This window comes from Octodon degus, unplaced genomic scaffold (assembly GCF_000260255.1).
Source record: "Octodon degus isolate 3935 unplaced genomic scaffold, OctDeg1.0 scaffold00006, whole genome shotgun sequence".
Lineage (NCBI taxonomy): Eukaryota > Metazoa > Chordata > Mammalia > Rodentia > Octodontidae > Octodon > Octodon degus.
In genome coordinates, this window is record NW_004524582.1 from 31,149,402 (window position 1) to 31,176,164 (window position 26,763).

The following is a 26,763-nucleotide window of genomic DNA, read 5'->3' on the forward strand; positions in this document are numbered from 1 at the left end:
ATAGAAACCTAAAACAGCAAATGAAACAGACCAAAGTCACCCATCCCAGGCCTGCTTCAGTGGGACGTCCCGCGGGTCACGTGTGGCCTCACACCTGCAGCTTCTGCTGTGTCCTGTACCCCTCATAGGGAAGTACTGGGGGCAGATGGGGGCTGCAGCACCCCCACCACAGGCTCACGCCACCGCCTCCCCCGTCCTCCAGCCTGAGCCTAGATGTCCGGCATGGGTTGCCCACCTCAGTTTATCCATTTCCTGCTCAGCAGTGGGGAAGGGGCCCTTCCCTGACTTCTCACCCAGCCTCAGCCCTGAGCTGCCTTTTAAATTTCATTTTGAGATGGGGTCTCATGACGTGGCCCAGGCTGGTGTTTCCGTGATGACCAGTGAGGGAGGCAGGCGACCGCTCTCCTGTGTTTAGAGTGTCCAGTGGGAGCAGGGGTAGTTCTGGGGTGACCTGGAGGCAATGGGGGTCCCAGAAGCTCAGGCTTGCCTGAGTTCCACCTGGCAGCTCCCCATCCAACAGCACCTCTGTGGAGACCCACACCCAGCGAGCCGGAGCCGATCTCAGGGAGACCTGCCCCACTGAGGGCCTGGCACAGGTGTCTGTGCCCCAGAGAGCAAAGTTCAAATGCCCCCCATGCCATACCCATACGAAGTATGGGGCAGCCGGGGCCCCGGGGTCCAGCAGGTCACACTGGAGGCAGCTGCCAGCTTTGGCTCAGAACATAAAGAACCTCTCTGTGCCCGAGACGTAGTTGCCCGGGGCGTGAGCTGGTGCCCCAAGCACTGGTGTGCTGGACTCCCTCCTGGCTGCTGTCTGATGACACCATTCACGGGGCCTTCCCTGCACGGCAGTCCCACACAGCTGGATGGGCATAGACAGCCTTTCAGCCCTCTGTAGCAGGCCCGGAGACAGCAGTGACACTGGGGACAGTGGATGAGGCTGCCCCATCTGGCATCATCCCCGGGTTCTCACAGAAGGGGGGCCTGTTGGACACCGGCCAGGTCGGGTCCCTTTGCGGTCACTTGGGCCATCAGTAGAACAGTTATCAGATGCAGCTGCAGCCATTTGGCCACCCAGCCCTGCCCCCTCCCCTGGGATCCAGGAGACAAGAGTCATCCCCAGAGAGTGTGGCTGGTGAGGTCTTGGTCTCACCGCCCTCATCATAGCTCCCAGCCTTGTCCAACTTGGTGCTAGAGCTCTGCTTGTGTGCTCTGGGGCTAGGCAAAGCCTTCCCAAAGGCCAGCCTCCACCCTCCTGCCCCTCTCCTCAGGCTGCGAGGCCAGCTGTCACCTTGCCCTGCCTGGGCATGCCCACCTGTGCAGGCTCCACGCCTACCAGCCCACACCCATGTCCCGCAGCTGCACCTCCTTCAAGCTGGATGACGGGCCCCGGCCCTGGGCCTGGGCCTCACGATCCTCCCTCCTGCTGCGGCCAGGCCTGGCCTCGCCCACCCCTCCTCTGGGTGCTCTCCGGGCCTGGCTTACACTTGGCTGGCTCAGTGAGCTTAGCGACAATCCACGCACTGAACATTGAACCCTCTGGGCCTGGTGATCTCTGTGGCCATGTTGTGGCCTCCCAGCTGTGGCCCTGCAGTGGGAATCCCTGACCTGCTTGCTGGCCTCTGTCACTGACCCCTTCAAGCCTGGTCATGGCAAGCCTCCCTGGAATCCTGGTCCTGGCCCAGGGTAGCCCCTTTCCTGGCACTTTAACAGGACGCACTTGGCTTGTGTTACTTACACGCTGGGGGTGAATGAAGTAAGGTGAGCCTTGGGTGCAGCTCACAGAGAGTGGGGTGCAGAATATCTCACCCCAAAACGTAACCAGGACACTAGCACAAGCCACCCAGTCACATTTGCTTGCACAAGGATTTTTTTGAGTGGGTTTCCTGGGAAACGGAAGGCTCAGATGAGCGCTGCACATAGAGACACCCATGCATAAAAGATCCCACTGGCAGCAGGAGCATGAGGGTGGGGCTGGCAGGGCTGGGAGCGGCGAGCAGCGGGGGCTCAAGCTCCGCCTGGGGGCCCCATGTGGGCAGCACATCCAGCTCCTGACTGCCCTCTTCCAGTGCTGTCCTGGGCTCAGGGACCCTCAGCGGGCACTGTGGGCTGGGAACCGGGGCCTGGGAGCCCTGCCCGCCCACCCCAGGCTCCTGGGCATGCAAGCAGCTGACACTGCATGTCCAGTGAGTGGCGTGGACCTCCGGGGCCTTCTTACCTTGAAGATACATCTCCTCGCCTTCCGCAAACATCTGGCTGCACCTGACGCATAGTGCGCAAGAAGGGTGGTAGTGCTTGTCCCCTGCCTGGAAGAGAGCACAGATGGGTGTTCGCCCTGACACTCGATGTGGGCACTGCACACTGGTCCTCAGGGACACTGGATGGGTGTATGTCCAAGGGCGTGGCAGCCACCAGGACAGAGATCGTTCCTGGAGTGACCCCACGGGTGCCCCAGCCATAGAAGGAGCCCTGCCTGAGACCGGGTGAGGCCAAGCCACTCTTGCCTGAGCTCCATGCCCAGGAGGCCAGGTGTCCCAGCAGTCCCCAGGTGTGGCTGTGGGTGGTGAGCAGGGGGAGGGAGGGCCTGGTCTCTGACCCCCTGTCTCAGGATGGGAGGAAGGGGGTGAGGAAAGAAGGAGAGGAGAAGGAAGGCAGCTGTCTCTCCTCAAAGGACTAAGCGGGTGGGAAGAGGAAGGATTTTTTTGTTTCTGAATGACATCTCTGTATCCCCGTTTGCTCAATTAGCATTTTTCCATAATTCCTAAGCTCCACTAAATTAGATTACAAATACCAATACATAACCAGCCTACACCATTATGGTAGCCGGCCTGGCCTGCTTCTGCAAGGCACAGGAAGAATCCAATCGCCCCAGAACGCAGCGCTCAGGGTTCCTCGGCAGCGGGCAGCTCCTGCCCAAGGCGGGTGATAAATTCCATGTCTCCTTCTTTGACGGGTCACACTCACGGCCCGGATTTGAATTCGTGGTCACCACCTCCCCGAGCATGTAGGCCTCAGGAAGTCCCACAAGCTCCTTGCTTGTCTTCTCTCCCCTCTGGGGCCAGTCCGTGCGCAGGGAGGGACAATCCAGAACTGCTTCTCTCCAGCATGGTCCAGACGTGGCCTCTGCCAATCCTTAGGCCCATCCTCACCCACTCACGTTCTGGTCCTGTTGGCTGTGTCTTCAGCCATCGCTCCCACCACCCTGTGTCCCATCTGGTCCTTTCCTGCCCTGCCTCCCCGTGTCAATAGATACCAGGGCTTCCTCCTCCTCCAAGAGCCACCCCCAACGTGAGTGGCAGCTGGGTCACACCAGAGCTGCTGGTGACAGGGCTCTATTGGGGCAGCGGGTCACTTGGTGCCTGCCCGGACCAGACACTGTGGTGGCTCTGGTGGCCGCCACGCCAGGTGGTCAGAACAGCACTTCTGTTTGAAGTCTGAATGAGCTACTCCAACAGCTGTTTTAGGAGCCAAAGCCACGTGGCCATGTCACAGCTGTCAACTGGGGCTCAGGGCAATTTTTTTTTTTTTTTTTCAGAACTGGGGCTTGAACTCAGGCCCTTATTCTACTGAGTCATCTCCCCAGCCCCTTCAGGGCGATTTTAATGAGGCCAAGCAACACAGGCACTCCCAAGTCTGCAACCTGGGGCGGTCTCCACTGCCCCTCGTCCGGGGGCCCCAGCTCTGGCTCCTAGCTGCAGAAGTTCCATGAGAACCACTCTTCGTGGAGTGCCCCACGCAGCAGGTCTGCGGCGCTCCCACCCATGAACCGGGGAGCGAGGTCGCTGCTGGAGGCGGTCTCCACACTGGCAGCCTCTGCCCCGCAGCAGGGCTTCAGGGACCCGCTTCACACACCCACCGACCTGGGTGTGCACACCGTCACTTCACCTGGCACGGAGAGGTGGAGGGATGGACGAGGTCATACCCAGGCCAGGCGCAGGGCAGGATCAGAGCTCCACGCCTGGCCCTGGAGTGCGGCGTGTAAGTGTGGCCTCCAGGGCTCTCAGCGCTGAGACCTGCTGTCCCACAGCCTGATCCTTACGGCTGGAACAAGCAAGGTGGAGAACACAACAGACCTAACGCGGGGCGGAGGCCAGAAACAGCAGGGCAGATCCCGTGCATTCCAAGCTCAAGACGAGGCAAACCGATCTGTGCTGCTCCCATGGAGGTCACTGCCCGGGCCCCGGGGGCTGGGGCTGGGCAGGCTCTGGGCCTGGACCTGGGTGCTGGTCACGAGAGCGTGCTTTGTGCGTGAGCTGCATGACCACAAGGTGGGACAGCTCCAGTCCCACTGCGCAGTGGAGCCCAGGCCTGGGCGGTGCAGCTACAATGGCGAAAGGACTAGAGGGAGCACAGAGACAGGTCCTTGTGGCCTCAGAGGAGACAACAGATAGAAGAGTTGACACCAAAGGCCATGAGCAGCCAGGTAAAAAGGAGGAGCTAGACTTCAGGGAAATGAACCTTGTGCCCATCACAGGACTTTGGTGACACAGCAAAAGGGCAAAGTAACGAATGGGAGAACCCTGGGCCTGGGCGCATGCCTGCGACCCTGCACCAGGAGGCCGAGCCAGGAGCATCCATGCCAGTTCAAAGCTGGCTGAGCTACACAGCGAGACCTTGTCTGGAAAAACCAAAAGAAGGGAAGAGAATATTTGCAAACGATGCACCCGAGGAGGGTGTGGCATCTGGGATACATGAGGAGCTCCAACCACTCGGCAAGAGACAAATGGCCTTGCCTAGAAACAGGTAAAGGACAGTGTGCATGCAACACCAGGGCCCTGTCATCAGGGAACACTAGCCAGGCTCCAAAACGCAGCCTGCATACCTGCCCGGCAGCCTCTCCCTCCAGCGGCCACCCAGAGGGCCTACGGCACTGGAGACAGGTGGCCCTGCCCGAGAGCACCTCAAGGCACTCGGGAGGCTGTGGTGCATGGCTTCAGAAAAGTGCCAGTGCCTCTGGTGAGTGGCTGTCACCTTTAATACGACAGAGCGAGGGGGATGCAGCCCAGAGCTCAGGGCAGATGCCAGCCTCTCCTCCTGGGGCCAGCACGTGGCCCATCTGTCAGATGGACCCCCACATGTGCTTGATCCACATGCTCCGTACCACCACCCCAGAGGCCAGAAACACCTCCTGCTAGCTCATGCCCTCCCAGGCGCTCTGCACGGAGGCGGGCCCGGCCGGCTCTAGGAATGCTCACCCAGGCCCGAGCTGGAGCTGCTCTTTGAACTTCCAGAGCTGCATCTTAATCTTAAAAGACCACCTTGCCAAGGCACAAGACAGAAATGGAATGGGCAAGAAGAGAGCCAGAGCAGGGGGAGGGCAGTGGTCCCTTGGGAGTGTCCTGCACTAGACAGCCAGCAGCCCCAAGCTCTCCACACCGACACCTGCAGCAGCCACGTCTCTTCCACCCAGACTGCGCTTCTCTCCTGCACAAAGGCAGGCCGCCCCTCCTCCTGGCCCTCACCACGGGGGCGTCCTCCACCGAGGGGCCCTGGATAAGGGGCTCTGGCGGAGTGATCTGGTGGAGCATTGAGGAGCACAGGCCGCTCAAGGCTTGGGGACCTGCCTTAGAAACTGAGGGTCTGGTCCACACCCCTGACTCTGAGGTCGGACAGGGATCAGAGCTGCGCAGGGCTTGGGTCTGTGTGGATGGAGTCTCATGAAGAGGGCTGGGGGACCCCCAGGGGTCACAGTGCTAAGGGGTGGACGGGCTGAAGGAGAGCCGGTGCGAGCGGCTGTATCCATGCCTAGCTGTCCGTGTGTTGCGCTTCTCTGTGTGTGTGTCTCTGGTTACGCCCCACGCTGCATCTGTACCTTCCGCTGTGTGTTGGGCTGCATGTGTCCATGTGTCCCTATTGTCATCTAGCGTGCAGAATTTAATTCCCTTCTGAATGCTCAGGAGCGTGGGTGGCGGCTTTTTTATTAATGATTCTGTTTACTGTGTGATAAGCAACTATTCCTTCTGGGTGCATTTTTTTAACAGACATTTATTTCGGGGGGAGCCGGTGTCTGTGCAGACGCACAGCTGGCTTTCTGCTGATGGCAAAGCTGCTGGCCGACAGGGTGGAACAGGAGGCACCGTGAGGACGCAGCAGGAGGAGGCGGCCCCTGCCAAGCACCCTGGCGGGGAGAAATGCTGCAGCAACCTGGGTGTCCCCCTCTCCTGCTGGGTCCCCACAAAGCCTCCCTTCCTCAAGTAGGCCTGTCACCGCCATTCTCGGGACTCAGCCCTGACCCTGGACAGGATACTCTGAGGCCAGTGAGGGTCTACAAGGTGAGTAGGAAAGAAGGGAAACACACAGATGGAAGAGTCAAGGAAGAACGAAGGGACAGGAATTCACTGGTGGTCCTGGAGGGATGCGGGGCTTCTTGTTGCCACGGAGACAGCGTAGGTGCCCACACTGCACTGGAGCAGGGCCCAGAGCTTGGGTGGGTGCGCCGAGAGAGAAGCCCCCAGGGCAGCAGGGAGGCAGGACTTGGAGCCAAAGCAGGGCCCCCACAACGCCTCTCCCCACCCCCAGCCCAGGCCGCTGCTCACCCAGAGCCAGTCCCACCACAGCTTCTGTCAGACAGCAGGAGCTCCTCACCGCCTGCACGGCTGCCCCCACGGCCCAGCTGCCCGCCTGCTTTGCTCCCCCGTACCGAGCCCAGGGACAGCAGGAGGCAGCTCAGGAGGATGGGAGCAGAGCAGGGAGGGAAAGCCCTCTCGCCACTGAGTGCACATTTCACAGGCGGGCGCTGCTGGCACCCAGGGCTTGAGCTGGCACTGTGCCCACTGCAGGCAGGCGCAGCACAGGCGAGGGCCCAGCGCTGGCAGACCTGGGATGCCCCCTGCTCAGCCTCTGTGGGGCACAGAAACAGGAGTGACAGGTGCCTTGGAGGCCTCACATCCACTGTGCCTGCCCCCAGGACCCCTCTGTGGCCCCGGCACAGCTCCAACAAGCCCCCTCTACTGCTTCCTACCTGCCCCGGATCCAGGCAGCCCGGTCCAGTTGACAGCCCTCCTCCAGAGCACCAGCCTGTGAGTGCACACCACACTCCTCAGCCAGTGTCCAAGCGCCTTCCCTTTGCTCTGGATCTGTCCCTGGCTGCAGCTGCTCCCAAGAGCCCAGCCGCTAGGTGCTGCAGCCTGGCCAAGCGTCAGGCGGTGCCAAGGAGGCGGCAGCTCCCTGCCACGGAGCCCGGCTTGTCTCCGCCTGCAGCTCCCGCCCGCAGCGCCAGGAGGCTGCTCAGAGCGCTGCAGAGCACCAGCCCCGCAGCACATTGCTGCCCTGGCAGAGGAGGAAGCAAGAGCAGGGTCTTCCCACCAGGCCCCGCATCCTCCGCTGCACCGCACCCCACCGGCTCCTGGCAACCAGACAGCCCCTTCCAGATGGCCTGGTCTCAGGGCCCAGGGACCCAGTTTTGTATTTGGGCTAGGTTAAGATCAAGGACATGTACCTAGCACACAGGGCTTGCCTGTGCCCTTGAAGCCACCATGGAGGAGAACACCAGGGCCTGAGGTAGAAGCCACTCCCTGGGGAACACATGGAGTGGAGCTAGGGACAGCACCAAGGGTGCCCTGAGAGCCCTACGGCACCTGGACAGGTGCAGTGGCCAGAGGACGCAGGGTTGCCAAGACTGCATCAGGCTGTCCTACCCTGCCTCTCCACACTGGGCTGGCCACGGCTGCAGCCTCTGGCCCCACTGCCTCCACGCTAGCCATGAAGGGTCACAGTGTGGACACAGGATGAGGTTAAGATGAAGCCTGGGTCAGTGCCCTGGCAGGGGTCAGCGCAGCAAGAGGCAGCCTGTACCCAAGCCCAGCTCCGCCTCAGGATGGACCCACCGCGGGAACTCCCATACCTGGCTGAGTGCTGGCGGCAGCGTCACCTGAAGCACCAAGGACAACCCATCAGGGTGATCCTGTGGGCAGGGCAGCAGCACGTGGGCAGAGGAGCCCAGCGTGGGGACTCGGTGTGTGTGTGGGTAGGAGCCCTGGAGAGGGCAGGGCGGAGCAGCCAGGAAGGGAGGCTGGAGCTGTTGGGGCTTCCAGGAGGGCCCCAGGGGACCCTCAGGAGACAGCTGTGGGGGAGGAGAGGCACAGCGCAGCTGCTGTGGGTGCATGCCGGGCGGAGCTCACAGGGGCTCCCAATGGGAGCATTAGAAAGCCACCTGGGAGGAGGACAGGCAGGGTGGGCTCCAGAGGAGGGGAGGAGGGCACAGTCGGACTTGGGAAGGGCCTGGGGAGGGGCAGGGGCCAGGCAGAGGTGGACTGGGAGAGGGGACAGGAGGGCCATCTGTCCGCCTGCACAGCTCTTGCACACACGAGTCAGGTCAGCGCTACATGTGGCTGCCACGAAGGATGCTTAGATCTGAAGCCGAGAAGACCGCAGCCCTTTCACCCACTCGCAGAACCACGGGGAGGCCCCGCCAGACGGGCAGCGGGACGGTGAAAGATAATTAAGATGTGAGGACTGCTCTGGGCCGGACGTGACAGGCAAGAAGACATCTCAGCCTCCCTGAGGATGGAGGGAGGGTAGATGTTGCTCACCCCGCGCGGGCAAAGGCACGCTGGGAGACACAGCCCTCTGCGTTAGTGGTTTATGGCAACGGCTACAGGGACTACCGAGAGCCGCACAAATGCTCCTGGTTTTGACTCGACTCTTACACTTCTGTAAATTTATCTGAAGGGAAAATAGAAAGTCAAGGAAAGCAATATGACTAAAAGGTGGCTCGCTGCAGCGCTGCTTACACCGGAAATAGCTGCCTCGCCCACCGTTAGCGGTGAAGGGCTGCAAGGGCACAGCGACACTGAGCCTCGCCAGCCCGGGAACGACCCAACACCCTGCACCTGCCGTGCAGAAGCGGCCGACCCGGGACCCTCGGTGGGCCCCGTTCACACCAAGTAGCCAAGACGGGGGTCTCCATGGAGACAGGACGTCAGTTTTTGGCTGGAGGGCTTGAGGGCACAGGCAGTGGCAGCTGAGGGGTGTGGGGCGCTCTGTCGGGATGAGACGCCCAGAAATCAGCCGGCGCTGGCTGAGGATGCTGATTGCCAGTGTGTGGCACAGTTGGAAGCAGGTGAAGCATGTCTCAGAGAAGTTGTTTCAAAGACCCAAATGCGCCAAAAAATTTGCAGACAGTGACTCTGTGACGCAGGAAATCCACTCCACTGAAAACCTCAGGACATAATATTGCATAAGTGGTTTGACACCAAGGATGATTCCATGGAGACGAAGCCAGGGAGGGACCCGGCCCAGAGTTTTGGTGGGCTGCTCTTTACCTGATCAACCTTCCTCCCACCCATGGGTGAATCACTAAACTCGCCCTAAAGGACGGAGCTCTGCAGAGCAGGGCCATTAACATGTGGCGCGGCCCCCAGAGCAGGGCTGGGAGGGTTGCCAGGCCCCTGCACTGCAGCCCTGGCCACCCTGTAGGCCACCCAACAACTGTGCGAATCAGCAAGGCTCTTCAGCCCCAGGGGTGGGTGGGTGGGTGGGTGGGAGTATCCCTGCGCAGGGAAACTCTGGCTCCTGGGTCCCTCACTTCCAGCAGCCTCTTTGGCATTTCCAACTGCAACACCCTAGGGCCACAGCAAGGACGCCCACACCTCTGGCCTGCACTCGGCCTCCCCCGCCCCCTGAAATGAAGATTTCATAGCTTAGGAGCTGGGGCAGTCATACGGAAGCGTGCGTCTGTCACCTAGGAGCACACCCATGCCCTGCCACCCAGAGCCGGAACCACCACTGCCAGCACCCACCCAGTCACCACTGCTCAGCCAGCTGCCAGACGACTCTGTGCCTCCCCTGGAGACGCTATGGCGACCCCCCTTTCACCTCACAGGGGAGTCCCAGGCCAAGCATGAAAGGCAGCACCAGCCCAGCTCCAGATGGACTCCAACTCTGAACACAGCACGGAACCTGACGGCTTCTGGGGAGACAAGGCGCCTGCCATGCCCTGCACAGAGCTGGAGCAAGGGCAGCGGCTTGGCAGAACACCTGATGACACGCACAGGAGGGCCCAACCTCATGGCAAACCTGGGCAGTGAGGGCCTTGCAGCCCAGGGCCAGCCCGGCCTGAGCCCGCTCACCTCCAGCACGCGCCCGGTGATGAACTTCTCACAGCCATCGCAGCGGATGCCGAACTTGGCATGGTAATCAGCCTCACAGTAAGGCAGCCCGTCCCTGCAACGAGACAGGCGTCAGGGCGAGGTGTGCTCACACAAGGGCCGTGCATGAGGCAGCTGCTGTCACGTGGGGGCTCAGGGGGCTCATGGTGCCAGCCCTGTGAGAGCCACCCCAACACCATCCTGCTGCACAGGCGGGGAAACTGAGGCACACAATGGCCAGGCCACCTGCCATGCGGTGATCGAGGGGCTGGAGCCAGGCTTCAGGGCCTGAAGGGAAGGAACAAAGCGGCATCTGAGATATGAAAGAAGTTTCCAGACATCCCTGTCCTTTCACTTCTGCCCATCAAGAGTCCAGTTTAGAAGCACGCGGACTTCCCACCAGTAATGTGGACACATAACAGCAAGGGCCATATGAGAGAAGCGGTGGCACTTCCACAACAGTGGCCGAGGCCACTCTCATTGCTCACAGGACTGTCACCTCAACCACAGGCACAGCTCCCAGTAAGGAGGTGTGCAGGAGCCCAGGGCAGGCTAAAGTCACTGTTGCTCCAGGCTGGGTCCTGAGGCCCCTCACCTAGGACAGGGAGAGACTGCTGGGCAGCCGAGGGTCAGGACACACCTTCAGAGCTGCCCGCTGCAGGCCCAGGCGCTCCCCTCGGCTGGGTGCACCTGCAGCACACCCTGAGACTCCACTCACGTCTCCATGGCAACACCAACATGCCCTCCCCCTCAACTGTAGGGCTGCTCAGGAGGCTGCTAAGTAACATGGTGTGGGGGAGGCACCAGTACGTGGGGGGGGGACAGCAGCCTGCTGGGGGCTGGGCGCTGTCATCCTTCAAAGCACTCCATACCGTGGTGGCATGTGCCTGCACCCCTCCGTGCTAGCATGTTCCACTGTGTCTGAGAAGGGATTCAGGTTTCCTGTAGTCCCACCACCAGGGTGCCAGTGAGTCTTGTTTGGGGACTTTGCCTTAAAGTGCTTCCCCTGAGGCCCCTGCGGGGTCGTATGCCCTTGCAGAGTAACAGGCCACATCATGAGTTTTTCAGCCAGGTCCGCCAGGAGTCTGAGTAGTCAGCGAGCAGGGTCGACCAGGAGGCGAACGTGGACACACCTTGCACCGGATATACTGAACATGGCCTGGACACACGCACGCCTGTGCCTGTGCGCTCCTTTCCATGCTGTGTGTGTACACACGTGTGGGCAGGCACACACTTTATTCCATGAACTTGTATCACAGGGTCTCTCCCTGCTCCCCTGTGCCGGCTCCCCCTCTTCAAGGTACCCAGAAGCACGAGCTTCTGGGGGGCCCAAGCGCACCCAGAGGGGCTGCACTTCCAGGCCTGTCCATTGCCTCGCCCTCGCCTGCGGGCTGCCTGCTTTGGGTGCCTCCCGCAGCACTGAATGCACCCTGGCCCCTGACCCTGAGCAGTGCCACACTCAAGGCCACAGTCAGCCCTGAGGGTCCCCAGCGTCGCACACGACCAGCCCGGGCCTCCTTCCCAGGACCCCAGCTGGCAGCTGCTGACTTCCCTTTGCTCTGTGGGACCTGCAGCAGGAATGTCCAGATGCTAGGAGGGCAAAAAGTGACACCTGGGACAGACTCAGAGGGGCCCCTGTCCCTGGTCAAGGGGAAAGGACTGGGCGCCTCTGCAGCCTAATGAGGAAGCACAGGCTGGGTGGAGACGGCGGGCTGGGAACATGCCCCGCCCAGGAGCGCCCAAGGGAGAGGACGCCCCGCCCACGCCCCGCCCACGCCCCGCCCACGCCCGCCCCGCCCCGCCCACGCCCCGCCCACGGCCGCACTCACTTGCTGATGTACTCGGCGTCCAGCTGCTTCCCGCAGGCCTCACACTTGAAGCACCCCACGTGCCAGTGCGTGTCCAGTGCCACCAGCGCCTGCCCGTTCTTGATTTCTAAGCCGCAGCCCCCACAACCTGCGGGGGTTGGAACGCAGACCCCTCACGCAGGGCACCACTTTGGGGTGCCCCGGAGCAGGCGGGACCTTACCCACACCCTGCCCTGCTGTTTCAGACCCCACAGAAGGGTTGGAGTGGCCCTGCGGGGACAGAGGGCCCCCTCACGGAGCAGTGGGTGGAGCACATAGAAAAGCCATGGCCGGGCTGGGAGCTGGAGCTGCTGATGGGGCTCTGCCTTCCGAAGATGGGAGCCTCCCGGGGGCGGAGGTGGCTGGCTCCCGGCACAGGCCCTGCCTGGAGAGAGGGCCCGGCAGCTGCCCACCGTGCCTCCTAACCTTCCCCACGGTGGCCGGCACTCTGCATTCTGCGGCCAGCGCGGGCCTGGCCTGGGCTCCTGAACACCTTGCCGCGCCCTCTGTCCTCTCTCAGCGCCACCTGCCACTGCCCTGCTCCTCCCCTGGGGCCCTGAGGGCATGGCACCCCGGCCCTGCTCTGCTGTGCCAGCCATTCATGCCCCTCCACCCTGTGCTCCTGCCGCTCACTGTCACTCAGAGAGGGATGAGTGGGAGCCTCGCAAGGGGCGGGCCGGGTGGGGCCCTGGGCGTGGGCTGCACAGGCGTGTGGGCTGTGTGCATGTGTCCCTGTGGCTGCATGTGCGTGCGTCTGTGTGCAGTGAGTGTGTGCATGGCTGTGTGTGAGCAGTCATCCCTGGGGATCCACGGGAACTGATTCCACGACCCCCACGGGTCCCCAAATCCACACACACGAAGTCCTCCTGTGACAGGTGTCCTGTTGCAGGTATGCTTTGCACACGTTCCCGGGTGCCCGAGTCACCTCTGGGTTGCCTTCCACACCCAACACAGGTGCGGGTGAGTGCTGCGCGCTCAGGAGGCGCTGACAGGAGGGCCTGACGCGCCCCGCACACAGGCAGCCACCTGAGGTCATTCAAACCCACCGAAGTGGCTCCTGCAGACACAGAGGTCAGCCGTATGAGTGTCTGCACATCCGCCTGCGTGTGCACGTGTGCACACAGGTAAGTCTCTGTGAATGCGTGTCTATGTGTGTTCAAGTGTGTCTCCACAGGTGTGCCTGCCTGAGTTGTCTGGTGTGCACACAATTGCGGAAGAGCGTGTGCTGTGTGAGGCGACCACCTCAACCCTCAGACCCTCGATCACCGAGGCGGGCACGGCACAGGCTGGCGCACAGCAGGGGCCTAAAAAGCACCGCTTTCTTACGCTCCTTGCCAGACATCTGAGCCACCGACTTTAAGCATAAAAAAGGGCACCCACAGGACTGCTGGCCAGGCTGAGTCTCCTAAAATATCATGGTGTTCAAATCCCCATGGCAACTCTGGAAAGAGGTAGCAGACAACTCCAGGGTCCAGGCCCTGGGAAAAGGGGGCTCGGAGCCTGGGAGCAGGGCAGGTGGGCTCCCAGGGACAAGGAAAGATGGAGCCGCCCTCGGAGCCCCAGCCAGGGCCAGCCCACTCCTTCCCTGCAGGACCCAGGGGCCTTGCCCACAGCGGAGGGACACACTGCATTCACAAGCTCCTGTCCCTCCCCGTGCGCGTCCACATGCCAGCTGTGACCTGTCTGTCCCGGCGCCACGCCATCACGGCCATCTCTGTCCCGGCCCCCACCCCACTCGGCTGCCCAGCGTCTACTTACTCCGCAGGCCCTGTGGCCCGTGCGTGCCACTGCCTGCCGGCGTGGGCAGGGAGCACTTTTGGCACACACAGTCCTTCCCGTTGAAGGTCACTCGGTCCCCGGGTGGGAAAGGCAACCTGCAATGAGAGGGCTGGTCACAGGCAGCCCCGCCGTCTGCCCTCTTCTCCTGGGAGCACCACTCCCCCCAGGCCTGAGCAGCCCTCTACCCTCTCGAGGGATCTCAGGGGGCCACAGACGCCTGGGCCAGGACCACCATGCTTAGGGCTGTGGTGAGGCTGGGCAGAGGTCAGCCCTGAGTTGCCCTTTAGAGATGTTCTAGCGTCTGCCAGCACCCGTAGCCTGGGCGACGCCTGTGTTGCCCTGATTCTCCGAGGACCATGGATGGGCTTTTCCCTCAGAGCTTAAGAATCCTTTCCATCATGGTTAGGAGCACACTGACTGAGATGAACTAGGCAGGTTTCTGGTGATTTTCCTCTAAGGTTTGCCAAGGTTCCTGGACCTGTGGCTGTACAGCTGTCACCAAGTTTGGACATTTTCCACCCATTACCTCTGCGAGCTTTCTTTGGCCTGTCCTGCACACACAGAGCAGAGGACAGGAGGGCAGGCCGACGGTGCAGTCCGGGCTCACAGGGCAGCAGAGCCCCCTCATGTGCATCTGCCTCTTTCGCTCTCCCCACTCCAGTTCGAATAGCTTCCTTTGCTGTTTTCAACTTTACCCATCTTTTCTTCTGTGATCCCTAATCTATTGCTAACTCCATTTTCAAATTCATGGTTCATTCAGGAAACGGATTTTTCACGTGTGGATTTCCCTGTGGTTTCTTTTTTCTGCCTTCCGCAACTCTCCTGCGATGTCCAAGGGCTCAGACATACGTAGAGTATCTTTTATTTTATTTTATTATTAGAACAGGGTTTCACTATGCAGTTCAGGCTGACCATGAAGTCGCTTTGTAGCCCAGGCTTCCCTCAAGCTCAGTGATCTTCCTGCCTCAGCCTCCTGAATGCTGGGGTTACAGTCATGCACCATCATGGCTGGCCGCAGTAGCTGTTTTAAATCAGTGTCTGTTTATTTCACCACCACTGTCCTTTTCAGGTGACCTAGCCTTGGCCAACCTTCTTCCCAGTTCAGAGTGCTGTTTTCTGATTTCCTAGGACCAGCAGCTTTTTGAGTACGTGCTGTGCACTTTATGTTGCTGAGGCTGGGCTTTCCGGCGTCCCTACAGAGCGTGGCTCTGCTCCGGCAGCAGGTGGTCTCGGGCAGACCAGCACGCTCTTTGGTGGCTGGGCTCTTTTTGGTGGGTGGGTTTAAGGCTGCCCTCGCTCCAGGGCTATTTTAGTCCCTGTAATAAGAAGGAACAGCCCTTGGGGCGTCCCTCCTGACGTCCTGGGCGTTCAGCAAGGACCTGTGTCCCTCGGCAGCCTGGCCGCCCTGTGCCCCACCTGTGACGCTCCCTCGCGCGCGCACAGCCTTGTGCCTGGTTCAGACTTGAAGGCGCCCTCCGCTCAGCCTTGAGGTCTCTCTCTGTGGCTCTTTCCTCTCTGCCTCAGTGCCCATTGCTGTCACCTTCTGCCTGGCCTGACTCGAGGTGCCACGCTCTGCCCAGCCCCCTCTGTGCCACCCTCCAGGGCCCTCCCTGCAAGAACGCAGTGTCCTCCTCTCGGTTCTCACGCTTCATCCGGCCTTCTGGTTGTCTGTGCTGGCTCACTCCACTCCAGTTCAGTCCTGCTCTCCCCAAGTTGGGCAGCACCGGCTGCTATTATTATTATTTTTTTTTGGTGCTATTATTTTTAAATAGGAGATCATCTGGAGGTCATCTTTCAGAAGGACTGATTATGTCCGCCTTGTTGCTAAGCTATGTACACAGAAATCAAACATGAGACTGTCCCTGGGGACCTCTGACCCGAGCCGCACAGTAATAACACTCTTGGGCTTTTTCATGAGACTCCTCCCTGCCGCCATGGCTTCCTCCCTGCGGCGTCCAACAGAGGCCATTTCTGTCTCGAGCACACACTGTAACCAGACAGCCCCCTTGGAGCCACACAGAACACCCTCTTAAACTGGGCTTAGTGGGGCAGGGAGCAAAGAGCAGAGAATAAACTCTGTGTTTTGTTTTTCCACTTTGTTTTCTGGCAATGGGAGGCTGGCTCCCTAGTGACCTGCTGGAGGCTGCGGTAGGGTGAGGGGCCCGGGAGGCTGCCCACCATCTCCCTGCTCAGCCAGGGATGATGCGAGAGGCAGGTGGCCTGCCTCGCTACGGGGTTCAGGGACCTAGTGTCTCTGCAGTAATCACAACTGCTCCGCGCCAGACTCAGGGACCAGACAGGAGTTGGGCCAGGCCTGTCCTCCCTGAGCTGCCTGAGATGTGCTCACGCTCTCAGGGCTGGACGGTGCCCACAGTGGGAGCACTGGGGGACGAGGAGCCCAGCTGCACCCAGCCCAGGGTGCCTGCACATGCAGGCCCAGAAAGGGTGAGTACATGAGCGGGTACAGGAATGGATGGAGGGACGTGTACGCATGCAGCACGCTGTGGTGCTCCTCTGGGCTTGGCTGAGCGGCGTGGACATTCTCTTGGGGCCATGGCAGAGAGGTCCTTGAGCAGAGGGGGCTGCACAGTGTGGAGGCTGCAGAAGAGCCGGCAAGGAAGAGAGGGCCTGATCCACAGCAGCAGCTGGCAGATTCGGGCAAGCAGTGGGGTGCAAGTGTCGCCTGCAGACTGGGGTCACAAGGAGTGGCGCAGGGCATGCAGATGGTGTGATGGGGCAGAGGAGCAGCCTTGGGTGGACACAGGCTAGCTGTGCAGGGATGTGGGGGTGGGCAGCACCAGAAGGAAAGGGAGGAGCCGAGGATGAGGGGTGCTGCCCAGGGGACAGTGGAGGCAGCATGGCCAGCTCTGGGGCTGGCTGGGTCCCATGAACAGGAGGGCTCACCGGCAGACGGCGCACACAAAGCAGGCGGGGTGGTAGGTCTTGCCCAGTGCTGACACCACCTCGCCCTCGATGAGCCGCTCGCAGCTGCAGCAGCGCGTGCCGTAGAGCCGCTGGTAGTCCTGGGTGCAGATGTACTCGCCCTGCCGCACGAAGAAGCCACCCTCCGCCAGGTCACAGCCACATGCTGCAGCAGACAGGAAGATGCGTGTTAGAAGGGTGTGGAGGTGGCTCCTCGTCCCACCTGGCTCCTGCCTGTTCAGCCTCCTGGGCACTGACCTGGTGGCCCCTGTGCTTAGGGATCAGGCTGAGGGACAGACACGAGCGCCAGCTCCTGGCCTTTTCTCCAGAAAGCTTGCGAAGGGACAGTGATTCAGGGTGAGGACAGGACTATCTGAAGGCCAGCCTGGCTTCCACCTTCGCCATAACGCCGCAAGGCCTCTTTGCCCACTGCCACGAGGCCCTGACCCCAAGTGATTTCTAGAGCAGGCCACAGAGGGCAGCTAATCCCTGAGTGCCTGCAACACGCCAGCTGTGTCCCCAGGCTGGAGATCTGGGAGCATGAGTGGCCCTGTGGCTGGCCCTAACCCCTCCCCACTCCTTTGGGTCCGGGTCCACATGGCACAGTGACAAGGCCAGGCCTTCTGCCTCCTTCCAGCAGCAGCAGAAAGCAGCAGCTGCAGAGTCTCGCGGTGGAAACTGGCAGGTGGGAGTGACGCGCCACTCTTGGACAAGTCTGCTGGTCACCACAGCTCAGAGCACCCGAGGGAGCGGCTGGGGACATGTGTGTGTCTCTGCCACACAGCCCCTCCAGCCCAGCATACTCAGGAGCCTTGCAGGATTTCTGAGGGAATGGGCTGCAGTGCGCCCTGGCTGCCCTGCTGAGGTCACATAGGAGGCCGCTGCCTGTCCCCAGCCTGGCCATCTGGGCCCACAGGGCTCACGCAGCCCAGAGACTCCCCAGAGCTCAGTTTTGAAAAATCACACAGCCTTAAGGTTTAGAGTGACAACTAGCCATTTCCATGACAACACTGCCATCTCTGGTGTGCTGTGACACAGGCTTCTCTGAGAAGAACCCTGAGGTCACCTTTCGCACACATCAGTGGTGTGTCAGTGCCAGGTGAGCCCACTGACAAAACCTGCGACCCAGCTCGTGGGGGCAAGCCAGCGTGGCAGCTGGAGTCCTGGCTCCAGAGGTCAGCTGCTCCCTTCTGCAGGGAGCTGTCATCACGCTGGTGACAAGCTGAGACCGAAGAGTCATCCACTGGGCCCTGTCGACCCAGCGAGAGCCCTCGCGGGGAGGTGGGCTGTGGGGCAGGGCCACAGACCGGAGCCTGGCCGGCTGCAACTGTCTCGCGGCAGGGGCTCTGACTGACCCTGGCAGGAGGGCCACGTGCAGTGGCCCCTGACACCCCACAGCAGTGTGGAGGTGACCTCGATGCCATCTAGCCGTGCCCCCCGCCGTGAGCCCCTCTGGCCTTCCCAGCCACGTTCATGACCTGGCTGCCCCGAGGATACCAAGGTCACTTTGAGGCAGCCCAGATCTCTGCCTCCAAAAATAAAAGCCCATATTCACTGTAATTCTAGAAATCCTTATCTAGGTACCACACGCCATCATATCCCATTTCGCAATACAGCAAATCCAGAGAGAGGTCAGGGTGGGCAGAGAGCAGCCGCTCAGGGCTCACACTGTGGTCATCACCAGAAGTGGCCAGGAGGGGCAGTCCTGGAATCTCCCTCCGGCACCTACTCTGAGGAATGTGAAACCCGACCCTGCCCCTTGACCCAGAGATCCCCACAGAGGTTCTGGTCCCCGGTGTTCCCTGCGGCTCCACCTCGTCAGGTGCAGCTGCGGAGTCGGGAAGCCGGGGTTCCCACCCTCTCCCTTGACCCTTCCGTTCTGTTGACCCTGGGGTACTTCCGTAACCTCCCCGAATCCAACTCCTCCTCTGCAGAGTTGAAAGTCCCAGTTCTGCATGACTACCAGGCAAAATCAATGCCCAGATGTCAAAGCCGAGCAGCCAAGGGCGGGACTCAGCTCAGCAGTACAGTGTGGGCCTGGCAACTCGAGGCCCTGAGTTCAATTCCTGGCACTGAAAAGGGGGGGGGGGAGGGCCTAAGCAGTGGTGTCTGGCTGAAATGACCCCAGCGGCCCTGAGTGGGGAGCGGCTCATTCTCTGGGGACCAGAAACTGAGGGCATTTGGGCCAATATTGATGCTGAGGGATTGATATGTCGAAGACAAATAAGGTGTGGTGCCACAGACCTGTAATCCCAGCACTCTGGGAGGCTGAGGCAGGAGGACTGACAGTGCAGGCCCGGCCTGGGTAGTTTAGCAAGACCTTGTCTCAAAATTTAAAAAAAATTTAAAGGAGTGGTGAAGGGGCGTAGTGGGAAGGCCCTGGGTTCCACCCCTCCTATGGGAAGGCAGGAAAGAAGGAAGGAAGGAAGGAAGGAAGGAAGGAAGGAAGGAAGGAAGGAAGGGGGAGGGACACAAAACGGCGTGTGTAGCGTGGCTTCTGGCACCAGGAACGCCATCCACAGTGCTGCGGAGAGATCTGCTCCACGAGCCGGGGAAGGAACCGAGCGCAGCCGCTGCTACCCAGGAGCTCTCCCCAGGCGACAACGGTCACAACTCCACCCTCTGCCCACTGCCCCTGCATGCCCACCTGTGCCCACCTGTCAGAGCCCTATGGGACTCAGGCAGTCCCCGAGGTTTTCTATAAACACCTGCCATGCCCCCCAGGACCCCCAAGGTGGTGCTCTGGGGGCACTGTTTACAGTCCCAGATGGATGTGTCCCGGGGTGACCCTGCTGTTACCAAGCTGCACAGCTCCTGGCTCTCCCCAGACACAGGCCCTGCCCCCCCCAGCTGCTTCGCTCCTTCCCAAGCCCTGCACCAAGTCCTGCTGCTCATGGGTCAGGAAGCCCCTGCTCTCTGGAGGTCGCGTGTGTGGCTTCGGCGCCCCCCACCACGGCAGCGCTCCCCGGCCTGACGGGAAGCCTGGCCAAGCACTGCAGAACAGCACAGCCGGGAGGGAACACGAAGCCTGGCCTGGGACAGCAGTGACAAGCTGTCCGTGGGATGGGGACAGCTTTCATGTTTTAAGGGGCCCTTCTGAATGCTGCATGTGGGTGAACAAAAGGTGCCGGTGAATATTTAATTTTTTAAAATGATGACAGAAAAAGGCACAGGGCCATGATTCCCCTCAGATCCTTGCTCTCGATTTGAACACAATCATCCCAGCATTCCTGTCGCTTTCTGCAGCAGCCCGGGGGTCCTTTTTCGTGGGTGTCTGAGTGGTGCCACTGCCTCAGTGTCCTGAATGGATCCACATGTCCTTGGACCCTCGGCAAGAGCCAGAGGTCGCACGGTGCCAGCCCTGGCGGGGAGGGTGGATGAGGACGCAGCGTGGGGCCTTACGAGCTGCCTTTCTGTGCAGCACGGTGGGCAGCAGCACTCGCTGGGATTTCTTGTCACTCCTGGTAAAGACCCGCAGGAAGGAGGACTCCAGAGCTGCCACAGAAAGTGGTGAGAACCATGGAGCGAGTACGCTCAGGGAGGGGCAGGTGAGCCCTGCCACCTAGAATGTAAACGCTGCATACGGTGATCGCCCCTCAGTGGCGGCTGCGTACCTTGCTTCTGTCTGTCCCAGTTCACAGAGTGAAGCTCAGCCAGCTGGCCAGCAACGGCCACCCAGAAGCAGGCATCCGCTCGTCCCTGGCAGGCCACCCTCATCTCCAGCCTGACCCTGCACCTGCTGTGGATGCGCCTCCCTCCTCCATGCCCTGAGCCCCCCCCCAGGGCCTCCCCTGCACTCTCACTGAATGTCACAACCAAGGTGCCCGCCAGCTCCAGCGCCACCGCCCTGCTCTCTCCACGCCCTCGCTCACTCTGCTCCAGTCACACAGGCCTGCTGCTGCTCCTGAAGCCTGCCCGGCCTCAGGCCTGTGCACTGGCCAGGCCCCTGGGTGGAACGCCACCTGGGCTTCAGAGGTCACCCCCTCCACGGCACCTACAACGCGCCCCACGCACTCCCCACCCTGCCTTATCCAGTGCTCCCCACCTGCCTCTCCCCTCTGTGGCCCTCTGCCCTTCTAGCAATATGGGAAGGCTGTGGGAATCTGCAGAGGACAGGGCACTGCGCTTGGACCATCTCCTCTCGGTCCCTTTCTAGGCTGCGCACGAGCCCACAGAGCAGGACGCTGCAGCTGCAGCAGCCAGCACAGGCACAGGAGGCCACATGCTGTGCTCTCACCTGGCCAGCTGTGCTAGGCAGGAAGGGCTACCGGTCGCTCCCGCCACCTGCCTCATGGGGTCACACCAGGTGAGGCTGGCTCTGGGTCTCAGGTCCTGTGTTTTGTCCTATACAATGTCATTGTGACCAGCCTCTGTCTTCCAAACTGAGCTTTGTGGAGAGCCACCTACAGCAGCCCTTCCAGAGCGGGGTGCATCAGAGCTAGGCATCTTCACAGAGAGCTGGAAAAACTGGTAGAAAGCTTTGGGGAGATGCCTAAGGAAGGCAGCGGGCAAGGCTCCAGGACTAGTCTCCCTTCTGGAGCCGGGACAGTGCGCATGCTCACAGGGCGATGCGGGGGACCAGCCCTCCTCCACAGCTGCACCCGACCCTCCAGGACTGTGTGCTTTGCAAGCCGTCCACGCCTTTCCCCTTTGAAACAGGCCCAGGTCATGTCCTGGCGGCCCTGTCGCTGGCCGCAGGGCTCTGATTGCTTTGGGAAGGGCAGTGGGGTGCTGGTAGGCCCTGGGGCTGAGGTGCCTGTGGGTGCCCTGCGGTGCCCCTGACTTTCACAGATGGGGTTGGTTTAGCCTGCACCTGAGGGAGCGGGGCTCCTGCCTTGGGATCCCAGCATTAGTCAAGAGAGTCGGCGGGCTGGGGGTCGCCTGTAAGCCACCCGCCCCTAAATCACCAGCCCCTAAATTACCCGCCTGCACTAGCCCTGTGTGCACCCCATGCACTCTTGCCTCTAGGCAGGAACACTAGGACACTTCTGGGATTTCCTTCCACAGCAGAAGTGTCTAGGCCAGTGCTCTGAGCTTTCTATTCACACGGTCTCAGCGAGAGGCGATGGGTGGAGGCTCCTGCCGTCGGGGACTCTTGAGGATGGGGCAGGGCTCTAGTGGGGGCGGGGCTCCTGTGGGTGAGCTCCCATGGACAGGGCTGGGCTCCTGTGGCTTCTGAGCCGCTGGAGTCCCCACCTCCACCTGCTGCCCTTGCCCTCCTCTCCCCCTCCAGAGAGGCCCTCAAACTAGGTTTGGAGGCACAGAGTGGTCTGGGATTGAGCCCCAGCATCTCCAGACCACGGGAGGTGTCCCCACTGAAGTGGATAGTGGCAGTCCTTCACAGGTCTGCTGGAGGAGAGAACCCAGAAGGGTCCAGCTACTTTCAAGTCACAGCCAAACGCCACCTCTCTGTGCACCCCACTCGCCTCCCCAGGCAGAGGCTCCTGCTATAAAAGGCTGTACATGTCTTCTGCATCCCCTGCCACACTTAGGCTTAAGGCTGCGGCGGTCAGAGCTAAAGCTTCGGGTCTCTGCCTCCTGGGGTGCCGAACGGAGCGCAGGCCCGTCAGGCAGCAGAGTCTGCCGAAAGCCCCCAGTTCCCGTAGTACTACAAGGACATAGACATGTGAAAGTAAACATACGTGCTTATGGTCCTCAAGTACTATTAAAAAGAAAGATAGAGTGGCAACCAAATATGTTCTATGTGCTAATCATTATCAGACCCATCGTATCATGCTGGGACATCCTTCCAACGACTCCACGGTGGTGATCGTGGGCTGCTGGCTTCCGGCCAGTCTAACAGAGCCATGGTATCATTCACTTAATTCTTTCTTGATAGAGACATTAACTAAAACATTTATCATTTGGACCAAGAGGATGCCTGGATCAATTATAGCAGGGATAACTTCTTGGCGCCTTTGATAGCCAGCGCGGCTGTTGGCTCTACGGTGTTAGCTCATTCAGGATTAACCGCTCACTTTGCAGACAACTGGACAAGAAGTTCTGGTGACAGCAGGAAATTCAGTGAAATATTGATGTAAAGTTAAAAACCCCAGCGAGCACTCTAGAAACCTCCATCCTTTGGATGGGAGATGAATGTAAAAGTTTACAACTACAGCAAGGTTTAAAATGTCACTATAGTATGACTCGCTTTTGTATCACCCATGAGCATATGACAAAAATCTATTTCCATGGGAAGTGACAAAAGAGCATGTACAAGAAGCAGTCCAAAATATCACCGTGGACGTAGATAATCTTCAGGAAATGTTGCTGTTGGGACTGGGCGTGGCTGTAATCTCAGCGCTTGGGAGGCTGAGAAGAGGGGGATCCCTACAAGTCGGATCTGTGTAGTGAGACCCCATAGAATTTGAACTAAATACACTTAAAAAATAATAAAAATAAAAAATAAAAAAACACATTTACACATCTCAAGGCTCACGTTTGTTTGTTTGTTTGTTTGCACTACCGGGAATTGAACTCAGGACCTTGCTCTTGTCAGGCAAGAGATTATTCTGCTGAGCTATCTCCCTGGCCTCACTTTTGGTTTTATGTTGGAGCTGGTGTACTCCTTCTCTTGCAGTCATTCTTATTAGAGTACGTCATGGAAGATTCTCAACCCGGCAATTAGAGGCCGTACAGAAGCCATGACTGACTCTGCTGCAACTTCTTCAAAGCAAAGAGGGGGACAGTGGAGGAGGACCCGGGTGACTTTCGGTGACTCTGAAAGAACAGTCACCAGAGCTCCATTTTGGCTGTGCCTGACCCTATTTCCTTGTGTTGATACGTACAGAGCTGGCTAGGACTTTTCCTTAGCCCTTCAGTTGGCTTTAAGTAACATATATTGGTGTAGCCAAGGTGCTCGCGGTAGCCTTTGCAGGCCGTGTGCGTGTTTTCCTGATACCCCCCCCCCCCCCGCTGCTCTTTAATATGAGACGGCAGAAGAGCCAGTGCCATCAGCTGGGGTCGAGCCTGGAGACAGAGGCTGTGACTTCCTGGGGCTCGAAAGATTACACAGCAGAGCTGAAGCACCAGACCCCAAAACGTCAGAGGCTCTCTCAGCTGTGTAATGCAGACCACTCTCTGCACATCCTGCTCTGCGCATTGCAGGGGCGAATGCAGGCCTCCTACCTAGCCCAGCTCACAGCGCTCACCTACCTCCTGCCACTCGCAGTCACCCACCATCAAGCCACTCCTCCTTCATGACTGAATAAAACCCAGGCTCTGCCCTGGGTCGAGGCCTCTGTTCTGGATAGCCATCGCCATGGCTGGACTTAGAGCCCCTTGGCTCCCCATAGCTAGAAATATGCCTTGGTGTCTTCATTCTTAGCATGGATTGCGCTGCAAGTGGTAGGTTGGAATTAACTTGATGGGACTCCAATAACTTATCCACGGGATCAGACATATGAACTTCCCAAGCCTAGACAAGGCCAGGAAGGGCTCCCTGCACCTACCTGCTACGCACTTCCCTGATATTTTCTCACAAAAGAGCAAAGCTTGCTACACCTTTGCTTTACCGTGGTGAAGGCGGTGAAACTCTCCTGGTGCCAGCAGGACATCGCAGCCACCTGGGGACAGTGTGCTGTGACATCTGCCCATCGCCCCTGCCCCCAGCGCAAGGCTTTCCGTATGGCCAGAAGATTAAACATGGGTGCATTCAGTCCCTCTTGGCCACAGAGCAGAGCGGAGCTAGGACGGTGGCTGGAGGCGGGGACATCACACGTTTCTTGTTTAAATTTTCCCTGTCCTTTTCAATCTAACACATTAAATGCTGTTTAACAGAAGAAAAAGTGATTTTCATTGGAAATGGGTGGTGATGGTCTTTGTGTCATCCTGTGGGGCTGGTGTCTGGCCCAGCCAGGGCCACAGGTCCAGGTGGCTGACAGTGACTCCTGACCAACAGGACCACTCCTCCACTTCTCCACCTTGCAGCCTCCTTTCCCACCGGTGACACAGACGCTGCTGGCGAGCTCCCGCCGTGGTGCAAAGCTGCCGGCTCAAAGCTTTCCAGCAGTGCAACCCTCTCCAGAGCTCTGGGGCGGGGGCGCGGGGCGCAGAGGGCTGGGTGTGCGGCTGCGCCCGCTGGGTCAGGCTCACTCACCTTTGCAGATGAAGCACTTGATGTGGAAGTACTTGTTCTGCACCCGCAGCACCTCCCCCTTGCACACATTTCCACACGTGTTGCACAGGATGGCCGTGCCAGGTGGCTTCTCCAGGGGACTGTGAGCCGCCTGGGGTTGCGACACTGTGGAGAGAAGGCATGTTAGAGGCTGGGGTGTCCTGGGAACAGTGAGCCAGCCAGTGAGGGCGCCTGGGCATGGGGGCCTGACCAGGGAGCCCCGGCTTCCTACTGGCCCAGGTCCCCCAGGCACCAGGGGATGCACTTGACTCTTCTGTCTGGGGACAGGGCACAGGTGATGGTCCTAGGGCTAAGATTACTTGGTCAACTGCAAAGTAGGGTTCCCAGCCGTAGCAGCCCCCACAGTGAGCAGTCCTGTCCCCTATCATTGCACCACCTGCAGTGACAAGGCCTTCATGACCTCCTGCAAAGGGGATCAATGTCCTGCTGCTTCCACTTGGCAGAGCCATGACCCCTAGGGTCTCAGATGCAACCCCTCCCCCAACCTTCCCCCCCCCCCGCAAGCTCGGCCGCTCTTCAGAAGCCGAGGACCCCCCACGTTGTCTCTCTGAGTACAGCAGCCACGGTCCTCCTGGGGGCTGGCTTCACGTCCTCTGGTCCTGGGACATTAATCAGAACAGCACTGCTGTTCTCTAAATTGGACACAGTGCATATGTTTAAGCAGGTACCAAATACCACAGGTGAACCAGACAGGGTGGATGGCCACAGAGCCTGGCCACCGGACCCCCAGGACTGGGCAGGACCTGCACCCCCATCACACCTCTCCAAAACACCGCAGAGGCCAGTGGCCAGGATGCAGGGCCCTCACCAGCCCTGTGGTGGGGACATCAAGGTGAGCCCAGTGACAGGCAGGTCACAGAGCTGGAGTCCGGGAAGCTCTGAGCTTTGAATCAGGAGGGCCCAGTGCAGGGGCTCCTGCTGCAGCTGGACCCACAGCTGGTGCAGCCGTGCGCTCTGCCTCGCTCCGAGGCGGGCTCAGCAAACACAGACTCACACATGTTCATGTGACCACTACAGCATCCTGGAGCTCCAGGCTGGGCTACCCTCATCCCGCTGTGGCAACCGGAGTCCTTGCCCCAGACCAAGGAGCCTGCTGCCCCACTCCATCACACCCAGTGTTGGCCCTGGGAGTGGATGTCACCCTGGAGAGGTGGGCACCGTGTCATGGGAAGGTGCTCAGCTCAGCTCACCCTGGACACTCAAGGCCGGGTCCCCCCGGACTCCATTTCCAGAGCTCAGGAAACAACACGGCACTCTGGGAGGCCCAGAGTCCAGCCAGGTGCCTCTGAGCTGCTGTCCCAGGAAGAATGCAAACATGTCCCTCCGAGTGTGGGCAGAGCGTCTCAGAGCCTGGCACGCCCCGCCCAGAGCAGCAGAGACACATGCACCTGCCCGGTAGAACGTGCAGGGGCAGGCCCACGTGCCAGGGCAGAGCAGGCCCTGGGGGCTGGGAGCCAGGATGGCTCTGTGAGCACGACGTCCTGGTGAGTCACCCGTCCCATCTGAGCCCAAGCGGAGATGGCAGGGTGGGGAGGGGCTGTCAACACTGTCCTGTTCTCCTCTACAGGGACACAAAGAACAATGTGTTGCATCCCTCCCGATCACACAGGCACGTTTTTCATCTGACTGTAGCCTAGCTGTGCCTCAGGATGAGCAAAACCGCAGCTTCAGACTCTTGGGGACAGTGCAGGGTAGGGGTCAGGCTGAACCAGGACACAGCCTCGCCCCGTTTCCTACACGTTGTGACCTCCAGGACCCCAGATCTGTCTGTCCTTCTCTGTGCCACCCATCCCCTCACTTGTGTTCCGCTCACACCATCCGGCCCCCAGCCCCCAGAACCAAAGCGAAACGCCCACCTAGCAACCAGTAAGCAGCTACCGGCCTGGCTGGTGGTGCTGCCCCCTGCCGGCAGAAAATGGACACCGCAACCTGAGGGGCTCCTCCGAGCAGGTGCAAGGCCCATGCAGGTGGCCCAGGCTGGAAGGGAACA

At 60.1% G+C, this 26,763-nt stretch overlaps 1 protein-coding gene across 17 annotated transcripts in view; it reads right to left on the minus strand.

The window, feature by feature from the left end:
• The window catches only part of Ablim2 (actin binding LIM protein family member 2), a 120,879-nt gene that overhangs the window by 62,776 nt on the left and 31,340 nt on the right, over positions 1 to 26,763 (minus strand). For all 17 annotated transcript variants that reach the window (XM_023699881.1, XM_023699877.1, XM_023699884.1 and 14 more), the window contains exons 2-7: positions 24,735 to 24,878; positions 16,619 to 16,802; positions 13,694 to 13,809; positions 11,918 to 12,044; positions 10,071 to 10,164; positions 2,219 to 2,306 (exon numbers count right to left, since the gene is read on the minus strand). In XM_023699881.1, coding sequence (XP_023555649.1) covers positions 2,219 to 2,306; positions 10,071 to 10,164; positions 11,918 to 12,044; positions 13,694 to 13,809; positions 16,619 to 16,802; positions 24,735 to 24,878 — 753 coding nt within the window. The remainder of the gene's footprint in view (positions 1 to 2,218; positions 2,307 to 10,070; positions 10,165 to 11,917; positions 12,045 to 13,693; positions 13,810 to 16,618; positions 16,803 to 24,734; positions 24,879 to 26,763) is intronic.